The 22,239-nt window shown below is 42.9% G+C and overlaps 1 protein-coding gene across 1 annotated transcript in view; it reads left to right on the top strand.

Annotated features, from left to right (window-relative positions):
• LOC106586068 (protein unc-79 homolog) overlaps positions 1 to 22,239 on the top strand; it is a 51,632-nt gene that overhangs the window by 11,981 nt on the left and 17,412 nt on the right. Inside the window, exons 12-23 of the mRNA XM_045694096.1 lie at positions 3,311 to 3,540; positions 3,713 to 3,884; positions 4,084 to 4,314; positions 4,568 to 4,758; positions 5,039 to 5,162; positions 5,676 to 5,819; positions 6,266 to 6,481; positions 6,749 to 6,976; positions 7,111 to 7,261; positions 7,577 to 7,656; positions 7,811 to 7,959; positions 8,244 to 8,401. Coding sequence (XP_045550052.1) covers positions 3,311 to 3,540; positions 3,713 to 3,884; positions 4,084 to 4,314; positions 4,568 to 4,758; positions 5,039 to 5,162; positions 5,676 to 5,819; positions 6,266 to 6,481; positions 6,749 to 6,976; positions 7,111 to 7,261; positions 7,577 to 7,656; positions 7,811 to 7,959; positions 8,244 to 8,401 — 2,074 coding nt within the window. The remainder of the gene's footprint in view (positions 1 to 3,310; positions 3,541 to 3,712; positions 3,885 to 4,083; positions 4,315 to 4,567; positions 4,759 to 5,038; positions 5,163 to 5,675; positions 5,820 to 6,265; positions 6,482 to 6,748; positions 6,977 to 7,110; positions 7,262 to 7,576; positions 7,657 to 7,810; positions 7,960 to 8,243; positions 8,402 to 22,239) is intronic.

Here is a 22,239-nt window from a genome sequence, read left to right as displayed (position 1 = left end):
TATTAAAAATGAATAACTGAAATATCACATTTACAAAAGTATTGGAATGCATTTCAATTAACAGGTGTGCCTTAATTTGTGGAATTTATTTCCTTCTTAATTGAGACAATCGGTTGTGTTGTGACAAGGTAGGGGGGGGGTATATAGAAGATAGCCCTGTTTGGTAAAATACCAAGTCCATATTATGGCAAGAACAGCTCAAAAAAGTAACGAGAAATTACAGTCCATCATTACTTTAAGACATGAAGGTCAGTCAATGAGGAAAATTTCAAGAACTTTGAAAGTTTCTTCAAGTGCAGTCGCAAAAACCATCAAGTGCTATGATGGAACTGGCTCTCATGACGATTGCCACAGGAAAGGAAGACCCAGAGTTACCTCTGCTGCAGAGGATACGTTCATTAAAGTTAACTGCACATCAGATTGCAGCCCAAATAAATGCTTCACAGAGTTCAAGTAATGGACACATCTCAACATCAACTGTTCAGAGGAGACTGTGTGAATCAGGCCTTCATGTTCAAATTGCTACAAAGAAACCACTACTACAGGACACCAATAAGAGACTTGCTTTTGCCAAGCAATGGACGTTAGACCGGTGGAAATCTGTCCTTTGGTCTGAAGAGTCCAAATTTGAGAATTTTGGTTCCAACCGCCGTGTCTTTGTGAGACGCAGAGTAGGTGAACGGATGATCTCCGCGTGTGTGGTTCCCACCGTGAAGCATGGCGGAGGAGGTGTGATGGTGTGGGGGTGTTTTGCTGGTGATACTGTTGGTGATTTATTATGAATTCAAGGCACACTTAACAAGCATGGCTACCACAGCCTTCTGCAGCGATACGCCGTCCCATCTGGTTTGTGCTTAGTGGGAGTATCATTTGTTTTTAAACAGGACAATGACCCAAAACACACCTCCAGGATGTGTAAGGGATATTTGACCAAGAAGGAGACTGATGGAGTGCTGCATCAGATGACCTGGCCTCCACAATCACCTGACCTCAACCAAATTGAGATGGTTTGGGATGAGTTGGAGCACAAAGTGAAGGAAAAGCAGCCAACAAGTGCTCAGCATATGTGGGAACTCCTTCAAGACTGTTGGAAAAGCATTCCTCATGAAGCTGGTTGAGAGAATGCCAAGAGTGTGCAAAGCTGTCATCAAGGAAAAGGGTGATTACTTTGAAGAATCGAAAATATAAAATATTTTATACTTTTTTGGTTACTACATGTTTCCATATGTGTTATTTCATAGTTTTGATGTCTTCACTATTATTCTACAAAATAGAAAATAGTAAGATATATATATATATATATATATGTATATATAGTTATATAGTTATATATATATATCATGCCATCATGCCAACATCCATCCAGTGTTTATTTACCAATGACTAGTAAAAGTGCTTGATTTGATTTGAGGAGAGAGGTAACCACTTGTGTCATTCAAGTGCTGTAGAAAGAAACACTATACTAGCCTGCTACAGGCTACAGGGACCTAAAGTGGAACACTCCCTTCATTACTTGTCCGATGGACGGCCCAGTCTTAATGGAACTGGCAGGGCATGATGTTTGTTCCGGAACACAGTCCCAAGGGCATAAAAGTTCCCCCTTGTTTCCCACGGAGACTGACACACAATTCAAAATTCTCAGGTAGTGTATCAAGCTGAGCAGCTGGCCAACAACTGTCCTCCATCCCAGTTCATCCAGCAGCAGTTTTAATCCTCACACAGCCTTTTCAATAGGCTTTGTCCCACCGCAGAAAGCTCTTTAAACTCTTACCTGGACCCACGCCAGCTCTCTCATTACCAGCATATTGTTGTTCTATCTGAGAGGTGATTGCTAGTTACAGCTAGACTAGGGGTTGCCTTCACAGTGTTCTGTAGTGACAGTATAATACACTCATATACTGTGTAGACTATGGTCCATTAACCAAGTTTTCAGCATAATGTAACAACAAGTTATGGATTGTGTGCAGCTGGGGTTTTTCGTTGAAGGAAAGAATTGTCCGTTTTATGTTTGGTGAAGAACAGAGACAGGGGGAGGGAGGAAGAGAGGAAGATAACAGAGAAGGGGAAGATCTGTTAATTTGATAGGTGGTAATGCATCTCTGTAATGGCCAAAGCTTTTAGTGGCTGATCAGATTAAGCCAGTCCACAATTGCCACAATTTTTTGGGGAGAAATGAGACACCATAGAGACATATCTAATAATGTTGCTATCTGTCCCATGCCAGCGTACACATTAGTATACACACACAAATATACTCAAAGTGAAAGAACACCACATTCATTTCATTTGGAATGTCTAAACATCAGTGTGTTTATTAAGGCATATGAGCATTTTATCTTATTTCACTTAAAGGGAAATTTCACAATTGTTCAACTTCATATTCATCATCTCCAGCACCACCCCAACATCAACATATGTGAAAATGGTGCGTTTCTATGTTTTGTAGTAAAACATATACACTGAGTATATAAAACATTAAGACCACCTGCTCTTTCCATGAAACAGACTGACCAGGTGAATTCAGGTGAAAGCTATTATCCCTTATTGATGTCTCTTGTTAAATCCACTTCAATCAGTGTAGATGAAGGGTAGGAGACAGGTTAAAGAAGGATTTTTAAGCCTTGAGACAATTTACATGGATTTTGTACATGTGCCATTCAGAGGGTGAATGTGCAAGACAAAAGATTGAAGTGCTGTTGATCGGGGTATGGTAGTAGGTGCCAGGCGCACCGGTTTGTGTCAAGAACTGCAACACTACTGGGTTTATCACACTCAACAGTTTCCATGTGTATCAAGAATGGTCCACCACCCAAAGGACATCCAGCCAACTTGACACAACTGTGGGAAGCATTGGAATCAACATGGGCCAGCATCCCTGTGGAACACTTTGGACACCTTGTAGAGTCCATGCCACAACGCATTGAGGCTGTTCTGAGGGCAAAGGTGGTATATTCAGTGTAAGTGTTTCCAATGACATCATCAGTGTGCATTGTGTGTTTTTAACCAATTATGAGAAGGTATTTCCTACTAATTATCTACTAATTGGTTGATGATGTCATTGGAAACACTTATCTTCCTCTGTCTTTTTTACTACAAAACATAAAAACACGCAATTTTCTTATATGTTGATGTTGCAGTGGAGCTGGAGATGTTGAGAAGTTGAAAATGTTCGAAATTTCCCTTTAAATGGTGCAAACAGTTTAGATTTCTGTAAACAAAATAATTAACATTTTTATATTTTTATAACATTTTTATATTAAAATGATAGGAGGAGTTGTTGTCCTCTCATTGTCCCCGCTCTGTCTTGTAGAACTGTAGCTCACATGTCAGGAGGGCGGTTGTCACCTGCTTCTCAGCTGGCTGCTGTGGGCGCCATGGCAACCGGCCCGTCCGCTACTGCAAGCGTTGCCATGTCAACCACCACAGCAGCGAGACGGGGGCTGCGGCGGAGACCCATCTCTACCAAACCTCTCCCCCTCCCATCAACACCCGCGAGTGTGGGGCAGAGGAGTTGGTGTGCACTGTGGAGGCTGTTATCAGGTAAACATCACAGCATCACAGACATTACAGGCAAACAACCGTATGCTTCACAATTGCACTGAATTCAACCAGTTATCTATCTCTCTATCACTATCCATCTATCTATCTCCCTCTGTCTTTCTGTCTGTCTCATTCTTGATTCCCCCTCTCTCCAACCATCTACCAACATCAGCCTACTGAAGGAGGCGGAGATCCACGCGGAGCTGCGTGAGTTTGAGCTGAACAGGCGTCGTCAGATGGGCCTGTCTGCCTCCCACCACTCCCTTGACAACATCGACTTCGACAACAAAGAGGACGACCAGCACGACCAGAGGCTCCTCAGTCAGTTTGGCATCTGGTTCCTGGTGCGTGGCTCGCTGGTCTATCACTCACTATCGCAGTAGTGAGATTAGGATGTTGACACACCTGTCTGGGCTCTTATTACCAGCCCGGGCTGTACTCTCTTCATAGTGCAACATTTTAATGCTTTAACCGTATCTCTCTCCAATCTTGGAAGCCCCTGACTGACCATGATACCCTCCATCCTTGCCCCCATCCCTGTAGGTGAGCCTGTGCACCCCCAGTGAGAACACGCCCACAGAGAGCCTGGCGCGGCTGGTGAGCATGGTGTTCCAGTGGTTCCACTCCACAGCCTACATGATGGATGACGAGGTGGGCTCCCTGGTGGAGAAGCTCAAGCCCCAGTTTGTCACCAAGTGGCTGAAGACCGTGTGTGACGTACGCTTCGACGTCATGGTGATGTGCCTGCTGCCCAAGCCGGTGGAGTTCGCCAGGGTGAGGAGGAGCGGGGGAGGGGTGGAGAGGGGGAGGAGGAGAGGTGTTGGAGGGTTAAGGTGGTTGAGCTTCAGGGGGTGTTCGTGAGGGGTTGTAGGGTGTAATGGTGGGTGTAGGGTAGTATGGGGTTAGGACTGTTTTTCTAGGGGCAATGCGCACTGTAGGGACAACAAGTGATGGTTGTGTTCCTTGGTGAATACCCTCCATGGTTATACCTGACCTTGTGTATGTGTCTATGCACCCATATCCCCAGGTGGGGGGTTACTGGGATAAGTCTTGCAACACGGTGACCCAGCTGAAAGAGGGGCTGAACAGGATCCTGAGCCTGATCCCCTACAACGTGATCAGCCAGCCGCTGTGGGAGTGCTTCATGCCAGAGTGGCTGGAGGCCATCCGCACTGAGGTGCCTGACCAGCAGCTCAAGGAGTTCAGAGAGGTGCTCAGGTACTGTATACTGAACTTCCTCCAAGTCGCCCAGTTCACTGTACTGCCTCCTCTACGTCAATGGGTTCCTATGGTTACTGTTGACGCAGAAATAATTTTCTCTCTTATGAGACAATTTGAATGTTATGTGAAATGTAATGTGACTATGTGAAACACACAGTCATGGGTTGACAGTGAAAACAGACTTGTTTAGTTTCCATTGTTACACCTGAGAGAGACGCTATACTAAGCCTCAGCTCTAAAAGCATTTCCCCACCTCTCCCCTCTGTTCTCCCTGCAGCAAGATGTTTGACATTGAGCTGTGCCCCCTGCCCTTCTCCATGGAGGAGATGTTTGGGTTCATTGGCTGCAGGTTCTCAGGCTACCCAGCCTCTGTGCAGGAGCAGGCTCTGCTCTGGCTGCATGTGAGTATAAGGCCTGTGGCTTTTTACGAGTGTCCATTTCATATTGAGTGGTTGATTTCATGTGTGAAATGAACAGGTTGTCATGATGTGTGAGTGCCTGGGCAGGGGCTTTACTGAATATCGAACTGGGTCACACGGTTAGCATGAGACCAGAGTTCTGAGAGGGAGAGAGGAGGGATTTTGATTCCACTCACAGTCTGCTGTCCTATTTGTACATGGATGGATTTTCACGTTTTCTGTCATGACTGTGATTACAGACACCAAAGTAATTCAATCTGACTATATAGGTCACACTCAAAGCAGCACTACAGGAGTATGTGTACTACATTCTAGTGTCTTGTCTTTTGCCTCTCTTAACATCTCTGTTGTTTGTTTGTGTGTTTCATATGTGCGTGTGTAAACCTGTTTTTGTCATTAATGTGTCTTGTGGGTGCGTATGAGTTTGGTCTGCATCTTTGTGTGTTTGTGTATCTGTTGGTGTGTTTGTTTGTGTGTGTGTCTGGGTGGACCCAGGTGTTGTCAGAGCTGGACATTGTGGTGCCTCTGCAGCTGTTGGTCGGGATGTTCTCTGATGGGGTGAACTCTGTGAAGGAACTGGCCAATCAGAGGAAGGCTCACGTCTCAAATCTAACTGGGGAAAATACTGAGGCTCGGAGGGTGAGATGTCATACTATGTCATCAACTCCCATGCAAAACAACCTCAATGCCAAAGAAAAAAGCTCTTATCGCTCATATATTTCCTTTCTATCAATGAACAGTAACAGAAGAACAAATGAGCTCAGGAGAGATACAGTTTACATCCACAATAGGAGAATTCTTGTTATCTAGCTACCCTTTATTGTCAACCATCCACAGCCCGTGCGTTGTCATGGTAACTGCTGAAGTCTAAATATAGTCCTGTTTAAGGGGCTTAATTAAGTTTTGCCATCGTTCAGATTTATCATTGAAAGTTAAAGCCTTCAGCTCATCTATCCACAGTATATTTGTTGTATATTTCTACGCCTGAATACACCTTGATAACTTGGAGGGTAATTCTAAGGATAGTACAAATATGAAACAATGAGACGTTTGTGTGTGTGTGGGTGCGTGCGTGATGTCCCTAGGAAAGCGTGGTTTCAGATCCAGGCCGTCTTGGGCAGCACAACACCCTGAGCCCATTCCCCAGTCCGTTCAGGAGCCCATTCCGAAGCCCCCTGCACTGCAGTCCCTTTAAGAACCTAGGCCATGCTACAGGACACTGTGCCCTGGACCTGGACTGTGACGATGATGACATGAACCTGAGCTGCTTCATCCTCATGTTTGACCTCATCCTCAAACAGGTGGCCAAGTCTTTGAGCATGAATGTGCATTTTGTTTGTGTGCTGAATGGGTGTGTTTGTTTGCATGTGAGCAAGGAAGTGTGTGCTGTATATTAATGTATTACTTTGAAGCTCGGAAGGCACATTCCAGACATGGGTTCAGTTATACACTACTGTTTGTTGCATTTTACAATGCCTCATTGAATACGTCACATCCACCAAGTTCAGTTCCATCCCACTTTCTATTGGGTTCTCCTGTTCAACCTGTTGTGTTGGTTCCTTGTCCAGATGGAGCTCCAGGATGACGGCGTGATGCTGGTTCTGGAAAGCAGCCTGGGGAAAGACATCGTGGGCATCATAAACAATGTCTTCCAGGCCCCGTGGGGTGGCACCCACACCTGTCAGAAGGATGAGAAGGCCCTGGAGTGTAGCCTGTGCCAGTCTAGCATCTTATGCTACCAGCTGGGCTGTGAGCTCCTAGAGAGACTCACCCCCAGGGAGGAGATACATCTGGTGGTGAGACACACAAGCACACACACTCCTGTAAAAACAACATGATGGATGTCCTGAAGCATCCCAATTGTTTTTCAGTGGTTGGTAATTCTTACTGCATTTGGTTGTCAATAGACATGATTGTGTCTTCCCTATAGGAGCCAACAGATGGCTTGGAGGACACATTGCTGTTGCCTCAAGTGTTTGGACCTGAAAAAGGGACAAAGGGAGGGACAGAGGAAGGGGACCAACCTACCAGCACACACACTGACAACCCTACCAATCAAAGTGACTCTCCTGACAACCCATGTATGTATCCATGGTAACCTAAGGCTTGGGTTGGAAGGGTTTTAAAATGAGTACAGAATGTCTCAATGCATTGATATAGATCTGATGAAACACAAGCAGAACAATGCTCAGTTGTGTCGGTGTAAACACCTCATTATTATAAAAATGTAATCCCAAATGTATTGTTTGACCTGAAGCCAATGATTGTGAAAAATATGAAATGAACACTTCTCTGTAACAGTTCAGAGGCAGTGTGCAACATGAAAAGGAAACACTCCATAGTTTCTCCTTTGCTAGGTATTTCTCTGTTTTATATCAATGCTTTCTGTCCTACAGCAATGAAGAATAATCCTGACAAGAAGTTTTCCTACCAGCAGCTCCCTGTGTCTCTCAAGCTAATATACACCATTCTGCAGGTACCTGCTAGTCCACCTGTATCTAGTGTTAAAGCATCTTGTAATGTACAGATATAAACTATCTAAATAATAGATGCGTAATCAAAGAAAATAATCTCCTCATTAGAAAAGATTGAGTGAGGAAATGAACTCTACCTTCTGTTCATCTATGTAGGAAATGTCCAAGTTTGAGGAGCCTAATATCCTGTTCAACATGCTGAACTGTCTGAAGATCCTGTGTCTCCACGGAGAGTGTCTGTACCTGGCCCGTAAGGACCACCCCCAGTTCCTGGCCTACATCCAGGAAAAGATGCTTATTCCCAGGTCATCACAGTCACTGCATGGGGCCCCTCCTGCAGTTTCACACATAGCTTGTTGGTTTTCTACAGATATCTTTGCGAGTACTTTCTTTAAACATGACTTGAGCCATGAGATGTAGCTACATGTAGCAACTGAAATTGTCAATCATCATCTTAATGAAAGTTGTACTGGATCATCAAAAATGTGAAGAGCAGCCAGGTGTGTGTGTGTGTGTGTGTGTGTGTGTGTGTGTGTGTGTGTGTGTGTGTGTGTGTGTGTGTGTCTCCTGTGATACCTGTATGTTCTAGACTGTGGACCATGCTGAAGTCCGAGTTCTGCCAGCTGGCCTCCCTGGCCGTGCCCCAGCTCCTGCATGCCCTCTCCCTCTCCCATGGAGCAGACATCTTCTGGAACCTGGTGGACAGCAATTTCAACAGCAAGGACTGGAAGATACGCTTTGAAGCAGGTGATTGATATAGGATGCTTCACCGTACGTGTGTGTGTCTCCGTGTGTGTGTGTGTGTTTACGTACAGTACCAGTCAAAAGTTTGGACAGACCTGCTCATTCAAGGGTTTTTCTTTATTTTTACTATTTTCTACATTGTAGAATAATAGTGAAGACATCAAAACTATGAAATAACACATATGGAATCATGTAGTAACCAAAAAAGTGTTAAACAAATCAAAATATGTTTGAGATTTGAGATTCTTCAAAGTAGCCACCCTTTGCCTTGATGACAGCTTTGCACACTCTTGGCATTCTCTCAACCAGCTTCATGAGGTAGTCACCTGGAATACATTTCAATTAACAGGTGTGCCTTGTTCATTTGTGAAATTTCTTTCCTTCTTAATGCGTTCGAGTTGTGTTGTGACAATCAGTTGTGTTGTGACAAGGTATGGGTGGTATACAGAAGATAGCCCTATTTGGTAAAAGGCCAATTCCATATTATGGCAAGAACAGCTCAAATAAGCAAAGAGAAACAACAGTCCATCATTACTTTAAGACATGAAGGTCAGTCAATCCAGAAAATGTCAAGAACTTTGAAAGTTTCTTCAAGTGCAGTCGCAGAAACCATCAAGCGCTATGATGAGTTGTGTTGCTGCAAAGAAACCACTACTACAGGACACCAATAAGAAGAAGAGATTTGCTTGGGCCAAGAAACACAAGCAATGGACATTAGACCAGTGGAAATCTGTCCTTTGGTCTGATGAGTCCAAATTTGAGAACTTTGGTTCCAACCGCCATGTCATTTTGTGAGACTCAGAGTAGGTGAACGGATGATTTCCGCATGTGTGGTTCCCACTGTGAAAAATAGAGGAGGAGGTGTGATGTTGTGGGGGTGTTTTGCTGGTGACACTGTCAGTGATTTATTTAGAATTCAAGGCACACTTAACCAGCATTGCTACCACAGCATTCTACAGCGATACGCCATCCCATCTGGTTTGTGCTTCGTGGGACTATCATTTGTTTTCAACAGGACAATGACCCAGAGTGAAGGAGTGAAGGAAAAGCAGCCAAGTGCTCAGCATATGTGGGAACTGCTTTTAGACTGTTACGTTTCGCTGGTTGAGAGAATGCTAAGAGTGTGCAAGGCAAAGATATATTTTGTTTAACACTTTTTTGGTTACTACATGATTCCATATGTGTTATTTCATAGTTTTGATGTCTTCACTATTATTCTACAATGTAGAACATAGTAAAAGTAAAGATAAACTCTTAAATGAGTAAGTGTGTCCAAACTTTTGACTGGTACTGTATATATTTGAAGTTAGATCCAAATGTTTTATTGTGGCATTGTCACAGAGCACCGCAGCGCACCAACTGTAGCTCAGTTGGTAGAGCATGGTGTTTGCAACGCCAGGGTTGTGGGTTCGATTCCCACGGGGGGCCAGCACAGGGGGGAAAAAAAAGAGAATGTATGAAATATATACATTCACTACTGTAAGTCGCTCTGGATAAGAGCATCTGCTAAATGACTAAAATGTAAATGTAGTATATAATATTATAATATCAGTATGCTACATTCACATTTCTTTAATTTAAAATATTCTGACCATAAACATCATTAGAAGTAGATATTGATTACATAAGCAAAGCAACATTGAAAAATAACAAGAACAATTGCTAAGGGAAATGATGTGTCATGACTACAGATCATGTACACACATGAGTCATAGGATAATGATGATCATGAATTCTAATGATCTAATTATGGCCCCATATTATCTGTTCTGAAACGTATGGTCATTTACTTTTCTGTGTAAATCAACAACAAAAAAAGACATCAGTTGGGTGCCAAAGCAATACTATGACCCACATAATAGATTATCCATTATATTGACCAGGTACTCTAGTGGCCACTCTAACAATGAAAAGAAATGTCATCAAAAATGGAAGGCGGTCAGGAGGAGGCAAGATCAGGTGGGACCATTCTAGTCAATGAGATGGCAGATACGCGTGCGACCAACAGGCACATGGTTTCCACTAGTTACCACAGCCACTATGTCAAAATTGGCAATATCGTAAGATTTCATGAAAACAAACATTTGCTTTTTGGTCCTAATTTAAGGTTAGGGTTAGACATAAAGTTGGCAGTGTGGTTAAGGTTAGGTTTAAAATCTCATTTTAAGAAGAGAAATTGTAGAAATAGGTGGGGTTTATGACTTTGTGGCTGTGGTATCTAGTGGCAACCAGGCACAGCGCCGATATAAAGTATTTTTTTCTCCCAGTTGCCGGGATGTCCCGTGTCCTATCTGTCCCACAGTTGTAACAACCTAATCATTATGAAGCTTCTAATCCATAAAATAAGCCACAGGTTGCAAATAAGCCATTACATTTTTGAATTAATCAATTTCCAGCGTGTGGGCGTATAAGGCGAACGAACATATAGTAACCCCAAGGTCACTCGTTCGAATCTCATCACGGACAACTTTAGCTAATTAGCAACTTTGCAACTATTTACTACTTTTTAGTTACTTTGCAACCACTTAGCATGCTAGCTAACCCTTCCCCTAACCGTAACCCCAACCTTAACCCTTTAATCTAACTCTTAACCATAACCCTAACCTTATCTCCTAACCCTAATCCCAAGCCTAGCTAACGTCAGGCACAACAAATTGGAATTTGTAACATACTGTATCATGCGTTTTGCAAATTTGTAAATATCATACAAATTGTAATTCGTAACATATCATACGAAATGTATAATGGACATCCATAAATGAATTACATAACATACGAAACGTAACATATCATACTAATTGTGAAGTGTCCCAGATATATATTTACAATGATATACAGTTGAAGTCGGAAGTTTACGTACACCTTAGCGAAATACATTTAAACTCAGTTTTTCGCAATTCCTGACATTTAATCCTAGTACAAAATCTCTGTCTTAGGTCAGTTAGGATCACCACTTTATTTTAAGAATGTGAAATGTCAGAATAATAGTAGAGAGAATGATTTATTTCAGCTTTAATTTCTTTCGTCACATTCCCAGTGGGTCAGAAGTTTACATACACTCAATTAGTATTTGGTAGCATTGCCTTTAAATTGTTAACTTGGGTCAAACGTTTCGGGTAGCCTTCCACAAGCTTCCCACAATAAGTTGGGTGAATTTTGGCCCATTCCTCCTGACAGAGCTGGTGTAACTGAGTCAGGTTTGTAGGCCTCCTTGCTCGCGCACGCTTTTTCAGTTCTGCCCACACATTTTCTATAGGATTGAGGTCAGGGCTTGGTGATGGCCACTCCAATACCTTGACTTTGTTGTACTTAAAACCTCTCTAGGGTATGTGGGATGAAATCGTCCCACCTACTCATCAGCCAGTGGAATCCCGTGGCGCGAAATTCAAATACCTTAGAAATGCTATTACTTCAATTTCTCAAACATATGACTATTTTACACCATTTTAAAGACAAGACTCTCGTTAATCTAACCACACTGTCCGATTTCAAAAAGGCTTTACAACGAAAGCAAAACATTAGATTATGTCAGCAGAGTACCCAGCCAGAAATAATCAGACACCCATTTTTCAAGCTAGCATATAATGTCACAAAAACCAAAACCACAGCTAAATGCAGCACTAACCTTTGATGATCTTCATCAGATGACACTCCTAGGACATTATGTTATACAATACATGCATGTTTTGTTCAATCAAGTTCATATTTATATCAAAAACCAGCTTTTTACATTAGCATGTGACGTTCAGAACTAGCATACCCACCGCAAACTTCCGGTGAATTTACTAAATTACTCACGATAAACGTTCACAAAAAACGTTACAATTATTTTAAGAATTATAGATACAGAACTCCTTTATGCAATCGCGGTGTCCGATTTTAAAATAGCTTTTCGGCAAAAGCACATTTTGCAATATTCTGAGTAGATAGCTCGCCATCACGGGCTAGCTATTTTGACACCCACCAAGTTTGGCACTCACCAAACTCAGATTTACTATAAGAAAAATTGGATTACCTTTGCTGTTCTTCGTCAGAATGCACTCCCAGGACTTCTACTTCATCCACAAATGTTTTTTTGGTTCAAAATAATCCATAGTTATGTTCAAATATCCTCTGTTTTGTTCTTGTGTTCAAGACTCTATCCGAACGGTGACGCGCGGACACGTATCGTGACAAAAAAAATCTAAATATTCCATTACCGTACTTCGAAGCATGTCAAACGCTGTTTAAAATCAATTTTTATGTGATTTTTCTCGTAAAAAAGCGATAATATTCCGACCGGGAAACGTCCTTTCCGTTCAAAGACTCAAAATCTAAAATGGACTCTTCACGTGCACGCGCGCCCCCGTCTCATTGTTCTCAGATCAACCACTATCCAAATGCGCTACTGTTTTTCAACCATGGGCTGCAAAGTCATCATTCAACGTTCTGCCGCCTTCTGAGAGCCTATGGGAGCCTTAGGAAGTGTCACGTTACAGCAGAGATCCTCAGTTTTCAATAAAGAGAGTGTAGAAGGCCAAGAAATGGTCAGAGAGGGCACTTCCTGTACAGAATCTTCTCAGGTTTTTGCCTGCCATATGAGTTCTGTTATACTCACAGACACCATTCAAACAGTTTTAGAAACTTTAGGGGGTTTTCTATCCAAATCAAACAATTATATGCATATTCTAGTTTCTGGGCAGTAGTAATAACCAGATTAAATCGGGTACGTTTTTTATCCAGATGTGAAAATACTGCCCCCTATCCTAGAGAGGTTAAACCATTTTGCCACAACTTTGGAAGTATGCTTGGGGTCAATGTCCATTTGGAAGACCCATTTGCGACCAAGCTTTAACTTCCTGACTGATGTCTTGAGATGTTGCTTCAATATATCCACATAATTTTCCACCCTCATGATGCCATCTATTTTGTGAAGTGCACCAGTCCCTCCTGCAGCAAAGCACCCCCACAACATGATGCTGCCACCCCTGTGCTTCATGGTTGGGATGGTGTTCTTTGGCTTGCAAGCGTCCCCCTTTTTCCTCCAAACATAACAATGGTCATTATGGCCAAACAGTTCTATTTTTGTTTCATCAGACCAGAGGACATTTCTCCAAAAAGTACAATCTTTGTCCCCATGTGCAGTTGCAAACTGTAGTCTGGCTTTTTTTATGGCGGTTTTGGAGCTCAGCTTCCTTGCTGAGCGGCCTTTCAGGTTATGTTGATATAGGACTCGTTTACTGTGGATATAGATACTTTTGTACCTGTTTCCTCCAGCATCTTCACAAGGTCCTTTGCTGTTGTTCTTGGATTGACTTGCTCTTTTCGCATCAAAGTAGGTTCATCTCTAGGAGACAGAACACGTCTCCTTCCTGAGCGGTATGACGGCTGCGTGGTCCCATGGTGTTTATACTTGCGCACTATTGTTTGTACAGATGAACGTGGTACCTTCATGCGTTTGGAAATTGCTCCCAAGGATGAACCAGACTTGTGGAGGTCTACAATTTCTTTTCTGAGGTCTTGTCTGATTTCTTTTGATTTTCGCATGATGTCAAGCAAAGAGGCAGTGAGTTTGAAGGTAGGACTTGAAATACATCCACAGGTACACCTCCAATTGACTCAAATGATGTAAATTAGCCTACCAGAAGCTTCTAAAGCCATGACATAATTTTCTGGAATTTTCTAAGTTGTTTAAATGCGCAGTCAACTTAGTGTATGTAAATTTCTGACCCACTGGAATTGTGATGCAGTGAATTATAAGTGAAATAATCTGTCTGTAAACAATCATTGGAAAAATTACTTGTGTCATGCACAAAGTAGATGTCCTAACCGACTTGCCAAAACTATAGTTTGTTAACAAGAAATGTGTGGAGTGGTTGCAAAACGAGTTTTAATGACTCCAACCTAAGTTTATGTAAACTTCCGACTTCAACTGTACGTCTAGCCCCTGAGTCCAGGCCTACAGTCCTAACACTTAAATGACACACCCTATCCCATCAGCCCTCAAATTTGTTGGACACTTTTGATGACTTATCATGACTTCTGACGAGTATACACTTGCAGGGCGAGGGAAGAAGGAATGATTTTTAAATGGACCACCCTTGGCCGGAAATTCGTCACTTGTTCATCCTGCGATGATTGTGTTTTCAGCCCCCGGTAGCTTGTGGGTGCTTTATATGCGCTACAGTCAATTATGAGTGCATGTCTACTTATATTAAATATATAATTATTAATATACGCCTACTATATGATAGCTAATTAATTTGCTAGCTAACTAATGTTAGCCTGCCTAGCTTGAACTTCTGAAGAAGGACATTTTTTTATTTCTATAATTTCCAAAAGAGAACCAAACAGCAACATATTTACTTTTTACGAGACGTGTTTGTGCCGTCATGTGCATTAGTAGCACAATTTCTAACTTATTTGCATTCATTTTTACTTACACTTGTATGTTGACTTCTCCCTTGATGTTGTTTTTAAGTTTTCGCAGACTTTTCTTAGCGTATGTACAATCGTCTCGAATTGAATTATGGGGAGTGTCAGGCCCCAGAGTGAACGTAATTGTACATTCGCAAAGCTGACTAAAAACGAGGGCTGAGGGGCTTACGTTGCAAACTTCCCTGCTTGGCTAATCATTTTGACCGTCCTCCAAGATGGCGACGGGGATTCCCCCAAGGGCATTTTTATTTATTTTATTTTTATTTCACCTTTATTTAACCAGGTAGGCAAGTTGAGAACAGGTTCTCATTTACAACTGCGACCTGGCCAAGATAAAGCAAAGCAGTTCGACACATACAACAACACAGAGTTACACATGGAGTAAAACAAACATAGTCAATAATACAGTATGGCCCTCCTGCGCCCTCCCTTCGGAAAAGCTGACCACGACTCCATTTTGTTGCTCCCAGCCTATAGACAGAAACTAAAACAGGAAGCTCCCGCCCTCAGCTCTGTTCAACGCTGGTCCGACCAATCGGACTCCACGCTTCAAGATTGCTTCGATTACGCGGACTGGGATATGTTCCGCATTGCGGCGAACAATAACATTGACGAATGCGCTGATTCGGTGTGCGAGTTCATTAACAAGTGCATCGGTGATGTTGTACCCACAGTGTCTATTAAAACATTCCCCAACCAGAAACCGTGGATTGATGGCAGCATTTGCGCAAAACTGAATGCGCGAACCACTGCTTTTAATCAGGGCAAGGTGACCGGAAACATGACCGAATACAAACAGTGTAGCTATTCCCTCAAACCTCTTCAGCGTCTCATCCCGTCACCGGGATCAAAATCCAGCGAAAAATCATATCGCCAATTAGCATTAAAAAAAAATCATAATTAAAAATAAAAAATAAATATATATATTTTTTTTTATAGATGCACCTCTCCTGAATCGACCCACGTCGTCCGATTTCAAAAAGGTTTTACAGGAAAAGCAAATCATTAGATTATGTTAGATGAGTCCATCGTAAAAAGCAGCTTCATAGCCATTTTCCGACCAACCACTTGCATCACATATAATCAAAAAACAGCTAAATGCAGCACTAACCTTTTACAAACTTCATCAGATGGCACCCCTAGGACATCATGTTATACAATGCATGCATTCTTTTGTTCAATAAAGGTCATATTTATATATAAAAACAGCATTTTACATCTCTGTGAGGTTGACTAAATAATTTCCCCTCAAAAGCGTCCCGGTAAACAATGCTACATTTCCCTAAATTACTATCCTATAACGATTTTTTAAATTTATATTGTCAATCTAACATTTATAGATGAATATCTCTTGAGAACACCTGTCATACCAGATTTTAAATTAACTTTACTGGGTAATCACACTTTGCGATAAAAGGAGATGCGATACTCAGAAAATGAGCTAATATACAGAGCTCGGCGCCATCTTGGAAACAATCGCATGTCACATCTCATCTTGTATAATATTGTCAATAATCGCCTACCTTTAGTTGTCTTCATCAGAAAGCATCCCAGGTCCACAACAGATGTATTTTCGGTCAAAAAGTCCATACTTCACGTTCCATTAGCCTGCTGTTGGTAGCGCGTCCTATGGCTCTCTCCAAGCGCAGGGCTGAAGTTCCGGATAAAATGCGATTCTCCCGCATGTAGGTTCGTTCAAACATGTCAAACGTTGTAAAACATTAATCTTCAGGGCCTGTAACACCAAGAGAGCCAATAAGATTCGAGGGGGATGATTTTATGGCCTTTAAAACCGTTTCCAAAGGTGGGGGCAGACATGGCCGCCGGCGTCATAATGGTGATGGCCCATCCCCTGTGACCAATTTCCAACTCGTCTCATTCACTGAGTTTTGACTCTATAAGGCTTAAACCACTGTGAAAAGACTGGCGACATCTAGTGGAAGCAATAGGAAGTGCTCACTGAACCATGGTTAACGGTGTTATTTATAGGGAAAGATGAGAAGTCGAGTCCACAATTCAGAATTCCACTTCCTGTTTCAATCGGTCTCGGGGTTTTGACTGCCATTTGACTTCTGTTATACTCACAGACACCATTCAAACAGTTTTAGAAACTTTAGAGTGTTTTCTATCCATATATAATAAGTATATGCATGCCCTAGCTTCTGAGTTTGATTAGTAGGCCGTTGAAAATGGGAACAATTTTTTTTCAAAATGCGCTGTGGCGCCATGGCCGCCGGCGTCATAATGGTGATGGCCCATCCCCTGTGACCAATTTCCAACTCGTCTCATTCACTGAGTTTTGACTCTATAAGGCTCAAACCACTGTGAAAAGACTGGCGACATCTAGTGGAAGCAATAGGAAGTGCTCACTGAACCATGGTTAACGGTGTTATTTATAGGGAAAGATGAGAAGTCGAGTCCACAATTCAGAATTCCACTTCCTGTTTCAATCGGTCTCGGGGTTTTGACTGCCATTTGAGTTCTGTTATACTCACAGACACCATTCAAACAGTTTTAGAAAATGCGCTGTGGCGCTGTGGCGCCCCCTATCCTACGGTATCCTCAAGAGGTGCGTCAGTACAGAGACAAAGTGGAGTCGCAATTCAACGGCTCAGACACAAGAGTTATGTGGCAGGGTCTACAGTCAATCACGGACAACAAAAGAAAAACCAGCCCCGTCGCGGATCACGATGCCTTGCTCCCAGACAGACTGAACAAGTTTTTTGCTCGCTTTGAGGACAATACAGTGCCACTGACACGGCCCGCTACCAAAACATGCGGGCTCTCCTTCACTGTAGCCAACGTGAGTAAAACATTTAAACGTGTTAACCCTCGCAAGGCTGCAGGCCCAGACGGCATCCCCGGCCGCGTCCTCAGAGCATGCGCAGACCAGCTGGCTGGTGTGTTTACAGACATATTCAATCAATCCTTATCCCAGTCTGCTGTCCCCACATGCTTCAAGAGGGCCACCATTGTTCCTGTTCCCAAGAAAGCTAAGGTAACTGAGCTAAATGACTACCGCCCTGTAGCACTCACTTCCGTCATCATGAAGTGCTTTGAGAGACTAGTCAAGGACCATATCACCTCCACCCTACCTGACACCCTAGACCCACTCCAATTTGCTTACCGACCCAATAGGTCCACAGACGACGCAATCGCCATCACACTGCACACTGCCCTAACCCATCTGGACAAGAGGAATACCTATGTAAGAATGCTGTTCATCGATTACAGCTCAGCATTTAACACCATAGTACCCTCCAAACTCATCATTATAGATGGGCTATGTACAGGTGCAGTAATCTGTGAGCTGCTCTGACAGATGGTGCTTAAAGCTAGAGAGGGAGATAAGTGTTTCCAGTTTCAGAGATTTTTGTAGTTCGTTCCAGTCATTGGCAGCAGAGAACTGGAAGGAGAGGCGGCCAAAGGAGGAATTGGCTTTGGGGGTGACCAGTGAGATATACGTGCTGGAGCGCGTGCTACGGGTGTGTGCCGCTATGGTGACCAGCGAGCTGAGATAAGGGGGGACTTTACCTAGCAGGGTCTTGTAGATGACCTGAAGTCAGTGGGTTTGGCGACGAGTATGAAGCGAGGGCCAGCCAACGAGAGCGTACAGGTCGCAGTGGTGGGTAGTAATTGGGGATTTGGTGACAAAACGGATGGCACTGTGATAGACTTCATCCAATTTATTGAGTAGGGTATTGGAGGCTATTTTGTAAATGACATCGCCGAAGTCGAGGATCGGTAGGATGGTCAGTTTTACGAGGGTATGTTTGGCAGCATGAGTGAAAGATGCTTTGTTGCGAAATAGGAAGCCAATTCTAGATTTAACTTTGGATTGGAGATGTTTGATGTGAGTCTGGAAGGAGAGTTTGCAGTCTACCCAGACACCTAGGTATCTGTAGTTGTCCACATATTCTAACTCAGAACCGTCCAGAGTAGTGATGCTGGACGGGCGAGCAGGTGCAGGCAGCGATCGGTTGAAGAGCCTGCATTTAGTTAAATTTTATTTAAGAGCAGTTGGTGGCCACGGAAGGAGAGTTGTATGGCATTGAAACTCGTCTGGAGGTTTGTTAACCTCTATGGGCTAGGTGGGACGTGACCGTCCCACTCTATTCAACAGCCAGTGGAACAGCGTGGCGCGAAATACAAAAACCACAAAAATGCAATAATTTCAATTTTTCAAACATACAACTATTTTACACCATTTTAAAGATAAGACTCTCGTTAATCTAACCACATTGTCCGATTTCAAAAAGGCTTTACAGCGAAAGCAAAACATTAGATTATGTTAGGAGAGTACATAGCCAAAAATAATCACACAGCCATTTTCCAAGCAAGCATATATGTCACAAAAACCCAAAACACAGCTAAATGAAGTACTAACCTTTGATGATCTTCATCAGATGACACTCCTAGGACATTATGTTATGCAATACATGCATGTTTTGTTCAATCAAGTTCATATTTATATAAAAAAACAGCTTTTTACATTGGCGTGTGATGTTCAGAAAATGTATTCCCACCGAAAACTTCCGGTGAATTTACTAAATTACTCATCATAAACGTTGACAAAATACATAACAATTATTTTAAGAATTATAGATACAGAACTCCTTTATGCAATCACTATGTCAGATTTTAAAATAACTTTTCGGCAAAAGCACATTTTGCAATATTCTGAGTACATAGCTCAGCCATCACGGCTAGCTATTTTGACACCCGCCAAGTTCGGGGTACACTAAACTCAGAATTAGTATTAGGAAAATGGTATTACCTTTGCTGATTTTCGTCAGAATGCACTCCCAGGACTGCTGCTTCCACAATAAATGTTGTTTTTGTTCCAAATAATCCATAGTTATGTCCAAATACCTCCGTTTTGTTCGTGCGTTCAGGTCACTATCCAAAGAGTAACACGCAAACGCATTTCGAGACAAAAAAATTCAAAATGTTCCATTACCGTACTTAAAGGCATGTCAATAGCTGTTTAAAATCAATTTTTATGGTATTTTTCTCATAAAATAGCGATAATATTCCAACCGGACAATAGTGTATTCATTCAAAGAGGAAAAGAAAAAATAGCGTGGTCGTGTGAATGCGCATATCCAATCTCTTTGTCACCAGGCAGACCACTAAGAAACTGAGCTACTATACTCTGCCCAGAGACAGGAGACGCCTCAATCCGCTTTCTGAAGGCTTTAGAGAGCCAATGGAGCCTTAGAAAGTGCTACGTAACCCCATAGATACTGTAGTTTCGATAGAGAATCAAAAGAAGCACTACAAATTCTCAGACAGGCCACTTCCTGCTTGGAATTTTCTCAGGTTTTTTCCTGCCATATGAGTTCTGTTATACTCACAGACACCATTCAAACAGTTTTAGAAGAGTGTTTTCTATCCAAATCTATTAATAATATGCATATTCTCATTTCTGGGCAAGAGTAGTAACCAGTTTAAATCGGGTACGTTTTTTATCGGGCCGTGAAAATACTGCCCCCTAGCCCAGACAGGTTAACACAGTGTCCAAAGAAGGGCCAGAAGTATACAGAATGGTGTCGTCTGCGTAGAGGTGGATCAGAGAATCACCAGCAGCAAGAGCGACATCATTGATGTATACAGAGAAGAGAGTCAGCCCAAGAATTGAACCCTGTGGCACCCCCATAGAGACTGCCAGAGGTCCCGGACAACAGGCCCTCCGATTTGACACACTGAACTCTATAAGAGAAGTAGTTGGTGAACCAGGCGAGGCAATCATTTGAGAAGCAAAGGCTGTTGAGTCTGCCGATGAGGATGTGGTGATTGACGGAGTCGAAAGCCTTGGCCAGGTTGATGAATACGGCTGCACAGTATTGTTTCTTATCGATGGCGGTTAAGATATCGTTTAGGCCCTTGAGCGTGGCTGAGGTGCACCCATGACCAGCTCTGAAACCAGATTGCATAGCGGAGAAGGTACGGTGGGATTCGAAATGGTCGGTAATCTGTTTGTTAACTTGGCTTTCAAAGACCTTAGAAAGGCAGGGTAGGATAGATATAGATCTGTAGCAGTTTGGGTCAAGAGTATCCCCCCCTTTGAAGAGGGGGATGACCGCAGCTGCTTTCCAATCTTTGGGAATCTCAGACGACACGAAAGAGAGGTTGAACAGACTAGTAATAGGGGTTGCAACAATTTCGGCAGATAATTTTAGAAAGAAAGGGTCCAGATTGTCTAGCCCGGCTGATTTGTAGGGGTCCAGATTTTGCAGCTCTTTCAGAACATCAGCTGACTGGATTTGGGAGAAGGAGAAATGGGGAAGGCTTGGGCGAGTTGCTGTAGGGGGTGCAGAGCTGTTGACCGGGGAAGGGGTAGCCAGGTGGAAAGCATGACCAGCTGTAGAAAAATGCTTATTGAATTTCTCAATTATAGTGGATTTATCGGTGGTGATAGAGTTTCCTATTCTCAGTGCAGTGGGCAGTTGGGAGGAGGTGCTCTTATTCTCCATGGACTTTACAGTGTCCCAGAACTTTTTTGAGTTTGTGTTGCAGGAAGCAAATTTCTGCTTGAAAAAGCTAGCCTTGGCTTTTCTAACTGCCTGTGTATATTAGTTTCTAACTTCTCTGAAAAGTTGCATATCACGGGGGCTGTTCAATGCTAATGCAGAACACCACAGGATGTTTTTGTGTTGGTTAAGGGCAGTCAGGTCTGGAGAGAACCAAGGGCTATATCTGTTCCTGGTTCTAAATTTCTTGAATGGGGCATGCTTATTTAAGATGGTGAGGAAGGCATTTAAAAAAAATAACTAGGCATCCTCTACTGACGGGATGAGGTCAATATCCTTCCAGGATACCCGAGCCAGGTCGATTAGAAAGGCCTGCTCGCTGAAGTGTTTCAGGGAGCGTTTGACAGTGATGAATGGAGGTCGTTTGACCGCTGTCCCATTACAGATGCAGGCAATGAGGCAGTGATCGCTGAGATCTTGGTTGAAAACAGCAGAGGTGTATTCAGAGGGCAAGTTGGTTAGGATGATATCTATGAGAGTGCCCGTGTTTATGGCTTTGGGGTTGTACCTGGTAGGTTCATTGATAATTTGTGTGAGATTGAGGGCATCAAGCTTAGATTGTAGGATGGCTGGGGTGTTAAGCATGTCCCAGCTTAGGTCACCTAGCAGCACGAGCTCTGAAGATAGATGGGGGGCAATCAGTTCACATATGGTTCACATATGGTGTCCAGAGCACAGCTGGGGGCAGAGGGTGGTCTATAGCAAGCGGCAACGGTGAGAGACTTGTTTTTAGAGAGGTGGATTTTTAAAAGTAGAAGTTCAAATTATTTGGGTACTGACCTGGATAGTAGGACATTACTCTGCAGGCTATCTCTGCAGTAGATTGCAACACCGCCCCCCTTTGGCCGTTCTATCTTGTCTGAAAATGTTGTAGTTAGGGATGGAGATTTC

This window comes from Salmo salar, chromosome ssa01 (assembly GCF_905237065.1).
Source record: "Salmo salar chromosome ssa01, Ssal_v3.1, whole genome shotgun sequence".
In the NCBI taxonomy this organism is placed as follows: domain Eukaryota; kingdom Metazoa; phylum Chordata; class Actinopteri; order Salmoniformes; family Salmonidae; genus Salmo; species Salmo salar.
This window is presented reverse-complemented; position numbering and strand designations above follow the sequence as displayed.